The following is a 14,946-nucleotide window of genomic DNA, read 5'->3' on the forward strand; positions in this document are numbered from 1 at the left end:
TGCTTTCAGATTCTCCATCCACCATCTTTTCTTTATCTTTATTAACCTCTCGAGCAAACATTTGTTTTACAAATTGTTTCCTATAGGAGAAAGATCCTGCCCACAAGGAGGTAAAAGACTATTAAGAAAGATAAAGTTGGAAATAAGGAATTATAATTCAGCATGAAACATAAAATATTAGAAGTACATTTGCACTAAATATGTTGCATATCATCTAAAATAACATTAATTTTGTTTTTTAAAAAGTGATCGCTCATTTGTAAAAATGGTATTCTAGTTTCCTGAAAGCCACTAGAAACACTAATAGGGTAAAGTTAGTGTCTAGTATGGACCAAACATGTAGGATATAGAATAGGATATAGAAATAACTGCTTCTCACACAGTAACTACTTCTTTCTCATGCAAAGTCCTTTTCCCTAGAACTATAGAAAAATGCAGAATTTCTTCCCCACTCCCTATCATTTTCCTCCTGAACATGATTTTGCTATAAACTGTTTTTAGTTCCATAAGGTTTTACTCAGTTAATTAAATATGGAAAATCATGTTGACAGGGAGACAAGAACTTGGAACCAGTGTTCTATGTCCAGTGGGAAGAAAAACAATATCACAAAAAGCTTTAACTTTCTGCCTGGGTCAGCCTTCTATTTACAAAGGAATTTCTCCTCATATTCTGTCTTCTCATTTTCCCAGAAAGAGGTAAACCCAAACAGAAAAAAAAAGCAAAAAATAAGTGAAAGAAAGGTCAGATGTGGTAGTACACCCCTGTAATCTCATGTACTTGGGAGTTGGAAAATGGGAGGATCACAATTTGAGACTCTTCTGGGCAAAGAGTTAGTGAGGCCCCATCTCAGCAAATAAGCTGCACTTGAGGTATATACTTGTAATCGCAGCCTAACTGACCATAAATGGGAAGATTTATAAAAAGTAGTCAAAAAGTATATGGTCTGTAAGTATGACTCAAGTGTTCACGTAATTGCCTATGTGGGAGGCCCTGAGTTCAAATCCTAGTACCACCACCATAAAAAAGGAAAGGAAAGATTTTACCTCTTTAATATATCACAAATATCATACACATTCTTATCTTTGACCCAACAATCTAACTCTAAGAATAAGCCCAAAGGAAAGAGTGAGGATTCAGACTACAGTTCATATGCAAAGAAGTACATGACAACATTCTCTCTAGTGAAGAACTGCAACAAACTACATGTCCTAAGCAAAAAAATACTTAAATGAAATCTGGGCAGCCACTAAAAACATATATGCAGAGGAACGCAAAGGAAACTGGAAGGGAAAATCAGGTGTATATATGATAATCCTGTCTATGGGGGAAAAAACCCTCCATATTTATTTTTATTTATGTGTTTATGTTTAATTTTTAAACTAGAACTCTAAAATTTATATTTCTAGCATGTCTTATATGTTTTATAATACATTAATTTAATTATAAATGCATGTAATAGGGACATGCTTGTATTTTATTCACTGATAAAAGGTTACTACCTGTCAGGCTCCAGTGGCTCATGCCTATAATCCTAGCTACTCAGGAGTCTGAGATCTAAGGATTGTGGTTTGAAGCCATCCTAGTCAGGAAAGTCTGTGAGACTCTCATCTCCAATTAAGAACCAGAAAAAAATTGAAGTGGCACTGTGGTTCAAAGTGATAGAGCACTAGCTTTGAGCAAAAAAGCCCAGGGACATCACTCAGGCCCTGAGTTCAAGTCCCATGACTCAACAAAAAAAAGTTTACTACACCAAGACTGTTTCAGGATCACGGCTCTTGAACATGATCATGTGAACAACCCTTACTGATCTAGCATTAGCTTTTAATAGGACCAGAAACTTCCATGACTTGCAGATATTAGGGCCTTATCCCAAACCATAATATCACTATGAGCTTTAGTTTGTGGCTTGACTCCAAAAGCTAATAGGTGGATGAAATCCCAGTGAACACACAAGTGTGGGAAAGTATGAAAACCCAGCAGAGAAAGCATGAATAAGCAAGATTTCAGTTCAATACTAAGACCACAAATCTTGGTTGTCTAGGGTATGAATGTTTCTGTCCTTCCAAAGTCCAAGCTGAAACATCAGCCCAAGTGCAATAATGTTCAGTGGTGGGACCTAGATTATGAGGACTCCATCTCTGTGAATGGTAATGAGTTGGGGTGGGTCAGTTAGACACTTTTGCTATTGTGAAGACACCACAAGAAGGTGCCATGTTGCAAGGAGACCGCAGCATCTAGCAGCCTCTGAATCTGTGTTATCTTCATCTGGGTCTTCCCAGCTTTCAGAATTGTGAGAAATGCATTTCTATGATTTATGAAATGGCTGGTCAAATATATTTTGTTAAGCCAGTCAGGGTGGATTTAGACAATCCCCATATTGATTTGTAAAGGCCAGCCACACTCAAGATTTGCCCTCAGTGATCTTGTTCTTTCCGCGTTTCTGTGGGTTGTTTTGTTCTGCCCTGTTTGGAGACAGCTTTCAGTAGATGAATAAGTGAATGTGGATTAACCAGTATACCACTGGGGTGTATTTGAAAGAAAAGGTAGGAATCTTTTAGTTTTATACCCTGTGGCACTAACATCTTTGTCTGCTCCCCATTCCTTTCTTGAAAGCTGTTGCTCTGTCCCTCCCAGTTAAGTCTCATGCCCAGCCAGAATAACCACTTACACTTACCTCATTGGTCTCATTTACTTCTTGCCACTGAGTTAGCAGCACCTGCACAGCTGGACTGTGGCCATGCATGGCAGCCAGGTGCAAGGCAGTGTTTCCCTCCTGTTACAGAGACACACTCAATTTAGAATCCCCAGTGCTGAAAGAGCATGTCCTTCCAACATCAGGGCTGCCATAGAGGTTCTGCAAGCTTTTACTTTGTTAAAGCTGCAGTCTAAAGTACAGGCCACATTATTCTCCCTCAGAGATGGTTTTTATACATTTTAAAATAAATTCTAAATAAAAAGACAAGGGGTTGGAACTAGTAAGAAGACAAAAAAAAGTCTTATGAACTAGGTGAAGTGGCTCACACTTGTAATCTTAGCTACTTGGAGAGCTGCAATTGGAAAGTCAATCAAGCAAAAAATTTAAGGTCAAAGTCACACAGCTCAAGATTAGTCCAGGCAAAAAAGTTCACAACCAATAAAAGTAGGGCATAGTGTCAATTGCCTGTCATCCCAGCTACATGAGAAACATAAACATGACCTAGGACAGCCCTGGCCAAAAGCGAGATCCTATTTAAAAAATTAACAAAGCAAAGGGGCTGGAGGAATAGTACAAGTGGTAGAGTGCCTGCTAGTAAATGCAAGATACTGAGTTCAAATCCCAGTACCATTACAGACACACACATACACACATACACAAATCATATCCTTAGCTGTACCTTTGCTATCAATTTGCAGAAAGCAGGATAACAAAAGCAATTCCACTTTACTTATGTGAAAATAAACTAGCAAAAAAGTTCTGAAGGTAATTTTAGCAATATATCAACAGATTTGGAAGTATGCAGAACTCTTGGACCACACCTAGGAAATTTTTCTAAGGAAACCATAAAACACTCATAAAGATATGATGTCCTACTTTGGGAATTTTCCCTCCTCATGCTTTCTCAGCCTGCTTACCCAGGCTGGTGCTCTACTACTTGAACCATACCTCCAACCTGGCTCTTTGCTGGTTATTTTGCAAATGGAATCTCAGAGACTTTATTTCCTGGGTTGGCTTCAAACCATGATCCCCTGGATTTCAGCCTCCTGAGTAATTGGTATTATAGGCATAAGTCACTGACACCTGACAAGATATAATTGGGTTTTTAAAAATCCAATGTAGTCTTAAAATTTTTATAAAATATTCTCTAAAATTTCCACTTAAATCTCAATAAAAGCAGGCACAAAAGAGTGTGTCTCCAATCTCCTTTTCGAGACTGCCCACTCTCCTATTTTGGAGCATGGTTTTCCTTCTTTTAATAAACTTCATTATTTTTTATGTGTGTGTATGACTCTGGGGCCTGGGCACTGTCCCTGAGCTTTCTTTTCTCAAGGCTAGTGCTCTACCCCTTGAGCCACAGACCCACTTCTAGCTTTTTTGATGCTTAATTGGAGGTAAGAGTCTCTCAAACTTTCTTGCCTGGGCTGTCTTTGAACTAGGATCTCAGATCTCAGCCTCTGGAGTACCTAGGATTACAGGCATGAGCTACCAAGGCCAAGCTAAATTTTACTATTTTAAATAAACTTTGCTGTTACTTTCCCTACCAAAAATAAAACTACCACCAGATCTAGACACCAGTTACTACCTCCACATCAACTGCTCCTCCCCATTTCTCTTGTTCTCAGCAAGGAATCAAAGTCCAACTCACCTTGTCCTTTTCTGAAGTTTGTAGATTAAGGAAGATAAGTTTTTCTATCATTTCAACATGACCCTTCTCAGCTGCCAGAAGAAATGGTTTTCTTCCTCTCTGAAAATCAAATCACAAATTCAAGCATTGATCACACATTTATAGCAACAAAGCCAGACCACTGACAAAGATGGCAGAAATTGTGAGTGATGGTCACCCTAGATGCTCTTTCTGTCATAGCATTTCAGGTCCTCTTTAGGGGAAGAGTGGGACAATTCCTGACTTCAATCTAGATCCAGTTCTGCGTTGTTACCCAACTCCATGTCACTATGTAATCCATTTTATGGTGACAAGTACTATTCAGAAAAGGTGGTGCAAAGTGTCAGGAAGGAGCTACTCACAATCAGGTAACAAGATGCCAGTTCAAGGTGTGAACCTTCTGCATGTACTCAAATAGCTCTTTTGTTTCAGATCTGCTGAGAAGCTGCTATGTGCCAGACCTCTGTCTTGGGTACCTGTGATCACACTAATTGTTACTGACCAAAAAAAAAATGTTTAAGGCTGGGTGCTGGTGGCTCATGCCTGTAATCTTAGCCAATCAGGAGACTGAGATCTGAGGATCACAGTTCAAAGCCAGCCTGGGCAGGAAAGTCTCTGAGACTTTTATCTTCAATAAACCACCAGAAAACCGAAAGTGGCACTGTAGCTCAAGTGGTAGAGTGGAGCTGAGGGACAGCACCCAGGCCCAGAGTTCAAGCCCCATTACCAACAACAAAAAAAATGTTTAAAACATTTTACCACTAGCTCACATGTCCTCAGTAATTGGAGCAAAAGGGTAGAGGACATGTTGAAACCAAATTAAAAAATCTACAGCAGGGGCTGGGAAGGTGGCTCAGTGTTAGAGCGCTTGCCTTGCATGCATAAGGACCTGGGTTCGATTCCTCAGCACCATATAAACAAGAAGAAAAAGCTGGAAGTGGCGTTGTGGCTCAAGTGGTAGAGCACTAGGCTTGAGCTGAAGGCTGAGGGACAGTGCGCAGGTCCAAAGTTCAGGCCCCACAACCGCCCCCCCCCCAAAAAAAAAAGTCTAAAAAAAAAAATCTACAGCAATCAGTCCTACATTGGTTCCACAACCATGCATGTGTGGAAACTTGAGAAACAAACTGACACCAGAAAAATTCACATAATTCATTGTTCTTAGACCACTGTTCCTGGAAACACTGCCAATGAAATCTGCATCTGCAGCCCTTCTAAGTGTAAAAGCCTGCCTCTTCCTCATTCTCGTGAAATCAGTATAAAAGAGAAAAGGGGAGAAATGGACTGGCCAGACTCACAGTTTTCCACTTGCAAATTACATAACTATTGAAGGGTTAACTCTAGTCTTGGGCTATTTGGAAATGACAGACTGAACACTATAGTATCTGCATATCTGCAGATATCTGCATATCTGTTGACAATATCTTAAAGCTTTGGGTAAACAAATCATAAAAAGGGGAGAAAAAAAAACACTGGCTACATACCAGATGAAAATGATTGGTGAAAATCATTCATACACATAGAGAGAGATAAACAGTATAGCCCAGAGGAAAAATACACTGCAGCCCTAAAGAAGCTCAGAATCACAGGGAAGGGGTGGGGGTCGGGGGGGGGGGAACACATGAGCAGATACTTACAGAGCCCTGTAGTAACTGAGTGCTGGTAATGTATGGGATACATGACTCAACATGATTGTGTGTTTGTGGACAGGAAGGAAAACAAATATGGAAGGTGGTCTTTGAGGCTTTCCCTGGAGAAAAGGGCACCCATTAACTGATTTGTACCCACAGTTTTTCCAAATGGGCCCTAAATCCTCAGTCCATTTCATGCAGCCATGAATTCTAAACTCCTGCCTCTTCTACCACTACATGCTACATCAAGCCAATCACAGTCACTGTGGGAATTTTTTTCCTGGCACATTCTAATTTTTTTTTTTTTTAGCGTCATGAGCTAAATTGCCCGCAGCCCTTCTTGCTGTGTGGTCAGAAGGGTCTGCCTAAGAACCAAGCTAACATGGTAAAAAGCAGAGCTGAAAAGTAAAAAGAGATAGAGAGCTCTGACCACATCATTTGAGTTCATAGGTTCAAATATGCCCAAGGCCACTCATGCCTTTGTATGAATAGCTACTCTGTCATTCAATGAGCCAACAAATTCTTTTTTCTTTCCTTAAAATAGATTGAGTTGGGTTTCAGTGTTAGTCAGACTTTTCCATTGCGTGACAAATGCCTGAGATTAAACAACTTAAAAGGAGGAAAGATTCATTTCAACTCACTGACTCATGGGCAGATTGCTTCATTGTCTTTAGGCATGTGGCAAGGTAGAAACATAGTGGAGGGAGAGCCAAGTGAAGCAGAGCTGTTCACCTCATGGCAACCAGGAAGTAAGGAAGAGTAAAAGAAGGGGCCAGGGCCAAAACATATCCTTCAAAGGTATACCTAGAGACCCACTTCCTCTACCAGGCCTCACCTTCCAGAATTCCACCACCTCCTAACACTCTACTCAAATTTTGAATCCATTATTAAGTATTGACTACTAATCACTGCTAATCTAAACTTCTCTAGAAATGCCCTAACAGCTACCCCCTGGGTGTGCACTTACAAATCCCCAATGTCTGTCAATCCAGTCAGATGGCCAATCAAAACTATCTTTGATAGAATCTGTCACTGATGACTAGAGGGCTTCTTTATAGCAACTGGGCTATGCCACAGAATTATGAAAGTGACTTCAATGTGCAGGAAGGGTTCTTTCCAGACTCAGCTAAGCAATTACAATCCATCTATAAGCAATTACAGTCCATCTGTAGCTCCCACAAATCCAAACACCATGCACCAATTAAGGCCTCCTTTATCAGAAACCATGTTGCTTAGTAACTCAGTTAATAGTCTACTTTTTTCTAGCCTGCAAGATCACAGAAGTAGAAAGTTAACCAAAGTTTAAATTCTCCTGTGGCAGGTGGAGGGGCTTTGTTAGCTCTTTGCTCATAGAGACCATAAATAATACAGAGCCATGTTGTGCTCTAGAGTGGGAAGTGTTGCTTTTGGTTTTATGTTTATCTTTATTGTCGCAACAGCTCTTGGGTTCTCCTTTGAAGAACGCCCACACATCCACACAGGCACCCAGCTATTTCATGTATTTAGTGCTGTTGATTGACGAGTGTGATTACCTGACTGCCTCCTGTCACATGAAGCAACCACAAAATCCACACTAGTCATAGAGTTGGTTTAGTACTCAGCATAGGATGCAGAGAGCCAAACAGAATTGCTCCTGAAATGCATTTATAAACAATTGATAAAAAGAGAATTTTTCTCATAAATTGAGTTCTGTAAGGATATAATCTAGAAGCCACTAATAGTCATCTTTCCCTCCATAAGAACAGTATATATCTATGGATAATGCCAGTACAAAAACAGCTAAGCATTTGTGGAAAGAAAAAGGGCATGATCCAGCCTGAAGGCCAGAAGATGCACCCTCAAACACTTTACTTTGAAGTTAATAAATAACCTTTATGTCTTAATGTAGCTTAAGATGGATATTTGGTCCTTGTAACAGAAAGAATCCTAATACATATTAGTTTGTGGAATACGTTAGTCCATTTTTAACTATTATAGTGGCATATTAAAAAGTAAGGAACTTTACTCAGAGAAGAAGTTTATTTTGACTCACAGTTGCACAGGTGCAAAGTCTATGGGACCTCTTCTGCCAAAGGTCTTCTTGCTAATAGACCCAAGGCAGTATAGGGGTCATAGAACCGAGTGTGTGTCTCTCTCTCCCTCAGCTTAGAAATCCACCAGAATTTGATCATGGGCTCCACCCTAATTATCTTATCTATCTTGATCTTTTCCCCAGAACTCCACCTCTAAACCACATAGTTGGGTTAAGATCCGCCTTCTTAATTCCATTAATCTGTGGTAATGATGATTCAACTCCCGCTTACGTTTGAGGTCAAGTCCATATTCAAACCATAGCAGGGACAAAGATAACTAGAAGGCTCAGAGATTCTTTCTTTTAGCCTTGGTTGCTACAAAGTTTTGAATCTCTACTAGCTAAACGAAGTGATAAGGGGCCACCCCAAGGAAAAGCTAACACATGGGAGGATCTGGAAATAAGACTGCAGTGAACCACAGAACTCTCCAAGAAAAGAGCTATGACTTTGAACTTTGGATGCCCTTTAAAACTGTTATCATGAAGAAAAAAATGTAAAAGCCAACTTACTCAGAGTATAAATATTTAAAGTAATCTATATCTTATAAACATACCAAAAACTAGCACAGAATAAGATAAGAAAGTAAAATGAACTATAAATGTTTTCTCTTATGTAAACATGTTTACAAAGTAACAACAGGAATTTCAAGGGTATATGTGGTCTCTTAACATACAGTTTGTTGTCATGTCTTATTGTTTTTAAACCACGAAACCCATTTTCATTATGTTTAAATGGGCCTCATACAATGCAGTCTCATAGGACCCCTCCCTTTATTTGGGAGGCAGATTTTTCCAGCCAGGAAGAGAGTTGAAGCCTCAAGTTTCAGACCTGGGAGAGATCACCATGCTTTCCTCGTTCTGGATCCTAGACCTTTCCTAATTAACTACCATAAGGAGGATCCAGGACTCTTGTTCTTGTTCTTTTATCTTTTATTAACTTATAGTGTTTTTAACTTTGTGTGTTTTTAACTTTGTATATTTTAACTTGCTGAATTTAAAATTATTGTATGTAACTAAAGTCTGAGGGATTAAAACTGTTTATTATAAAGTATTATTTTTTTATTTTTAGGAATACTGCCAAGGTTAATTTATAAAATGTAATAAGTTATCAAATTCAGCCAAAAAAAAATTCCAAAGACAGCCAGTAAGTGAATATCTGTTAGTGAGCACTTAACAAAACCCAGCTCTTTGCTAAGTATTTTACAGTCATTACCTCATGCAAGCATCCCAGCCATGGCTGCGCCAGTCTCTATGAAGGAATGGAGTTAGGGCTGGTGTCTAAATGGAAGGGCATTGTTCATTGGCTCACCATCTCATTTGCATAGATACTTTGCTTACCATCAAGAAAATGTTAATGATTTCTATCAAAGAAAAGATATTGGATGATAATAATAAATTTATGTGTGGCATGTGTGCCTGTGAGTATGGGGGAGGGGGAAAGGGAGGAGAGAGAGAGAGAGAAAGAGAAACAGAGAATTTCCCCACATGCCCTTGGTGCTACCAGAACGGAAGTCACTTTTCTTATTGTCCTTGTGGAGATGGAAACATGGAGGCTGTCAGCAGCAGTTGGAAAACTTGCTGATATGATAGCCATGCCCAGAACACAGTCCAGGCCGGCCTGCCTCCAAACTGTAACCATACAGTCATATGCAAAGGAAGTAAAAGAAGTGTATAGACATCATTTGAAAATAAAGCAGTTTTTGCTCATCATTTTAAGAATAAAGTCAAGAAAAATGCACAAACTCTTTAAAAGAGTTGAAATGAAGTGAATAGTATTGATCACGTCTAGAGAAATGTTTATGGACAAATGTGTAATGTCACAAGGTGGGCACCTGTGGCTCATATCTGTAATCCTAGCTACTCAGGAGGCTGAGATCTGAGGATTGCTATTCAAACCTTGCCCAGGCAGGAAAGTCTGTAAGAGTCCAATCTCCAATTAACCACCAAAAAGCTGGAAATATAGTGGATGGAGTGGTAGAATGCTAGCCTTGAGCAAAAAAGCTCAGAACAGCTCCCCGGGGGGAGCTCCTGGGGGGCTCTGAGTTCAAGCCCCCCAGGGCATGCGTGCGTGCACATGCACACATGCGCGCATACACACACACACAGTAGTTTCACAGAAAAATGTAAGACCAATTCATAATGAATATTCAACTGCTGAGAAACTGCAATGTCAATTGCACTAAGGATGCTACTCTAGAACAATGACAAAGGGAGATGCTCCAGGGTAAACACAGTCCCAACATCTGGGCAATGTCCATTGTCATCAGAGAAGAGAGTCAGGCAGCATGATAACTAGTGTTAAGACAGATCATGGGTATTAGGCCTCAAATCCTGGAGTAGTAATTTTTCTAGTTGAGGTTATAGACCAGGTACTTAGCTTCTACTGACCTTAGCTTTTACTGAAAATGGACAAACTACTGTCTACTTTATTAGATTGTTGCAAGGATTCATGAAGCCTTTTGCTCATTCACATTGTAGAGCATTGGAATGGGCAAAGCCCAGGACTCTTGCTCTATAGAAATAGCTTTCCTCTGTACCAAGCACATTATGAAGTGGTAGCTAGTGTTGTATTTCCAAAAAAGAAAGAATGTAGACCAATACATCAAATCTACATTCTCTTCCATGACTGATTACTAAACAGCTTCATGTGAAATGCATTCTAAAAATATTAGATATAGTGGAATAAAAAAAAAAAGAAAAGAGGGTAGATAGTACCCACTCCCTGGCCAAGGTGAGGGAGTAAACTGTAAGAGGGTCTTTGATGCTTCTGCTATGCTTCCTGTCCACCCTACACACGTGGTCAGGGCCTCCACCACCACCAATCTGCATCTGTTCCTTGGTCTCTGCCACAGTCCCAGATGCTGCCACAGGCCGGCTCTGGCTGTGTTTGCTGCTTTGGCAGCTGCACCAGGAATAGGAGGAAAGTAGAAGTTGAGAGTGTATGTAGGATCTGCTCCCACTGCAGACTCACCTCATCTGGCAGGTTCAAGTCCTTCAGGTGCAGGTCTTGGATGAGGTATTCTACAATGTTCACGTTATTGTTCAGGGCTGCAAAGTGAAGGGCATTCATTCCATCCTGAAGATAGCCAGAGAGAAGGAGACTCTTTCACTGCAACACAGAACTTCCTTCTCCTGCACTGAGGCAGTGAGAGCTCATGTTCAGGTAGGACCCACATACCTACCTGGTTCTTGGCTCTCTGGTCTGCTCCAGCTTTAACCAGCATGAGCATGATCTCAAAGCTTCCAGACCAGGCTGCAAGGTGAATTACAGTCAAGCCATGCTTCCCAAGGAGAAAGAAGGAAAAAAACTGTTAGATGTGTCACAGCATGCTAGCTAAGTTAACACAAGCCTTGCCAATACTAGGCTGTGAAAATTAAGAAAAAGAGAGATAATTTAGTACACAGAAAATGGAATATTTCAGTTCTATGAGAAAATAAGTATACTTAATAAGTGATGCAGCCCTAAAAAAATGAGATGCTGGGGCTGAGAAGGTGGCTAGAGCGCTTGCCTTGCATGCATGAGGCCCTGGGTTTGACTCCTCAGCACCACATAAGCAGAAAGGCTGGAAGTGGCGCTGTGTCTCAAGTGGTAGAGCACTAGCCTTGAGCTGAAGAGCTAAGGGACAGTGCCCAGGCCCAGAGTTCAGGCCCCACGACCGACAAAAAAAAAAAAAAAAAAAAAAAATCAGATGTTGTATTACACTGTACAAAGTACACAATCAATACATTAGGATGAAAGTCAGACTCTCTCTTAATTCAATTATAAAAGGGAAGATAGAATATAAACTCAATAAACAAATGATACCTTAAAATATTAATAAAGACAAATGGTGATTCTTAATATATGAAATGCTTTCACAAATCAAGAAAGAAACAATAGGAAAATGCATAAGTAAAAGTATTCTTTTAATGCATTAGAAGAAATGAAAAACATTATTGTCTAAACAAGCTGGTAACATCTTCTTAAAGATAAAATACACCACTAACCTAAACCTGTGGGAATCTATGCCATAAAAATAAACTTTTCAGGACACACACACACACACACACACACACACACACACAGAGTGAACAATTGTGACACTGAAAATTAGAAAGAAGATACTTACCTATCCATATGGGCATACTGTAAATTATAAATTATATCATACATGATGATTAAAAATGCTGAATTAGGACTTTTAACAATCAACTTGAAAAGATTTCTACAAGCTCTACCAACTATGGGAAATAGATGGAGAGATAATATAATCCTATTTTTATAAAACTTATAATGAACAAAAACTCCATCTACATATGTTATATTTACATCTATACACAAGTGGGTTGTTAAAGGGTAGATGTAGGAGTGATTATATGGAATATAGAAAAAACACAGAAATACACACAAACATCTAAGGGTGTAGTGTAATCATTGAAGAAGGGAAAGATACAATAAACCAAAGAAAGCAAAAAATGAGAAGTTATATAAAGGATCCCATTTGTATAGAAGCTTGCTAATTCGTATAGAAGCTTGCTAAACAAAATAATACAGATGTGTGCACTTTGTAGGCACGTGTGTGCATAAAGCAGTTAGACTGAAAGAGAACCCCTGACCCTGCCAGGCTTTCCTGACCTAGAACTGCTGTGAGTAGTTGTATGGTGAATTATAAACTGAATCAGCCAGCAGTTAGCCTTGGATATTTCAGAAAGGGGGGAATGAGAGACAAGTAAGCTAGAAAATCTAATAGGTGTCATCAGCCTCGGGGAGATACCTATTACACATTATTTACATTCTGTGCACACTATTTCAGGATCAAACAGAACTGACCTCAAACTCTAGTCACTTTCTATCACTTTCCTGTACTGTGATGCTGCCCAACTTGGTCTCTCAGCTTCTTGTTTCTTAGCTGCAAAGTCTGTGTATCTCATTCTGTTTCTTTTTCCCTGTTGAACAGTAATCCATTACTTTGTAGGAGCCCCTGCCTGAAGCAAGCTCTCTCACTACATTATATTTGCCTTTCCTAATTGGCTACAGTTTTAACCCAGCAAACCTGTTTGTTAGATGCATACCATTTGAGGAAATAAAGCAGACATTTCTGTTTGTAAAGTATGTAAGACCTTGGGTGTTTATTTGGGCTATGTAGAAATTGTATATAAGACCTTGGGTGTTCATTTGGGCTATGTAGAAATTCTCTTATTCTTTAAAGAGTTCAGGTATAGAAAGTAAAAAAGAAAGTCCCAGATTATTACAGCATAGTTCTAAATCGGTGGATTTCTTTTTCATCTCAGTTGGAGATGATTTTGTTTTCAAGGGACATTTTCAAATGTCTTGAGACATTTGATAAGTCATGACTGTATGCTGATTTTGGCAGTGAACAGGTAGAGGCCAGGGATGCTGCTCAACAGTCTACTATGTACAAAGCAGCTCTGAATGTTAATAGTGTCACTTCTGAGAAAGCCTGCTTGAAATGTACACAGCTGTCACCATGTCCTGGGAGCTCATTTGCCTATTTAAAATTGCAACATGAAGAAAGCTCTGAATCTCTGCACAAGGAACAATGATGTATGATGACTTATGTTCTTCCAAGAAAATATACAGCCTCTTAATTTAGGCTTCCCTACAAATCAGGGTCCCAGACTCAATAGTATGAGTCTGGTTTTACATATGGCCATGAAAGAGCAGAAATATTTGGGACAGGTAATAACAAATCACATTCTGATAGCATTTCCCCTCCCCCCTACAGGTCATTCCCAATTTTGAAACAATCAACATTGAAAACATAGATTACAGAAATATGGAGACTGGGAGTGCAAGCAGCAAATAAACTAGTCACTGAAACCACAAATTCCAAGTGAGGCCATCGTTTCTCAGAGGCAGTGAATCACTGCTCACAGATGTAAATTTCCCTAGAAGAACCTCTATATAACCCAATCTCCTGCTATGAAACACTCATGTCTGGAGCTGCAAAAAAGTATATGTCCTGGATTCCACTCACAGCTGGCTCACATAGTGTAAAGTAAAAACTGCTGACAGTCACTGAGAAACTGATCCCATTGCCAGGATGGCTACAAGGTACCCTGGGAACACTTTCATCAGAGGTACTTCTCAGAGAAGCAGCCCTGAGAACAGATGCTTGTCCTTTTCCTCTGAGCATCCCCTGAACTCTGACCAAAGGCTTCAGTCTTTGCTCATACCTAGTGTAAGAGTACTCTTACACTGTGAAGAGTAATCTTCATCTAGTCTACCTCCTCAAAAGACTGGAGGAGACTACCTGCCTTGAACTTGAAGGTGCTCTGCAATGCTTTTGACCCTGAGTATGCAATGCCTTGTATTGTACTCATTCATCTCTTACACTTCTCAGATGGATAGTAGGACCTGCCAAGTCCAGACTATGTTCATACCATTATATCTCATAGGTCATTTGGCAATCTTTTCAGCTTGCATGTGTGTTCACATGTGAGTACTGGGTCTTAAACTTAGGGCCTCGTGCTTCCATTTGTTTTTTCCTCACACATTTGGGTTTTTTGTTTTTTTTTTTAGCACACTACCATTAAGTCCATTCCCACTTCCAGCTTTTTGCTGGTTAATTGGAGTTATGTGAAGTTTTCTGCCTGGACTGGTTTGGAACCTTGAGCCTCAGATCTCAGCCTTCCAGGTAGCTAGGATTATAGGCATGAGCCACAGGCACTTTGCTGGTTTTGGTTTTAAAGAGACAGGGTTTCACTATGTAGGCCGGGGGAGCGGAGGGCAAACTGGTACATATAAACTTGTCAAAAGTTTCATCCTTCATTGCTCCCTCTCGTCTCTCTCTCTCTCTCTTTCTCTCTCTCTTTCTCTCTCTCTCCTTCTCTCTCTCTTTCTCTCTCTCTCTCTTCTCTCTCTCTTTCTCTCTCTCTCTCCCT

General features: G+C 39.9%; 1 protein-coding gene across 1 annotated transcript in view; it reads right to left on the reverse strand.

The window, feature by feature from the left end:
- Positions 1-14,946, reverse strand: part of LOC138834383 (ankyrin repeat and death domain-containing protein 1B-like) — a 56,514-nt gene that overhangs the window by 27,819 nt on the left and 13,749 nt on the right. Inside the window, exons 4-7 of the mRNA XM_070033010.1 lie at positions 11,244-11,342; positions 11,033-11,137; positions 4,345-4,443; positions 2,676-2,774 (exon numbers count right to left, since the gene is read on the reverse strand). Of these exons, the coding sequence (XP_069889111.1) occupies positions 2,676-2,774; positions 4,345-4,443; positions 11,033-11,137; positions 11,244-11,342 (402 nt within the window). The remainder of the gene's footprint in view (positions 1-2,675; positions 2,775-4,344; positions 4,444-11,032; positions 11,138-11,243; positions 11,343-14,946) is intronic.

This window comes from Dipodomys merriami, unplaced genomic scaffold, assembly GCF_024711535.1.
Source record: "Dipodomys merriami isolate MVZ:Mamm:240054 unplaced genomic scaffold, mDipMer1.0.p SCAF_213, whole genome shotgun sequence".
NCBI lineage: Eukaryota > Metazoa > Chordata > Mammalia > Rodentia > Heteromyidae > Dipodomys > Dipodomys merriami.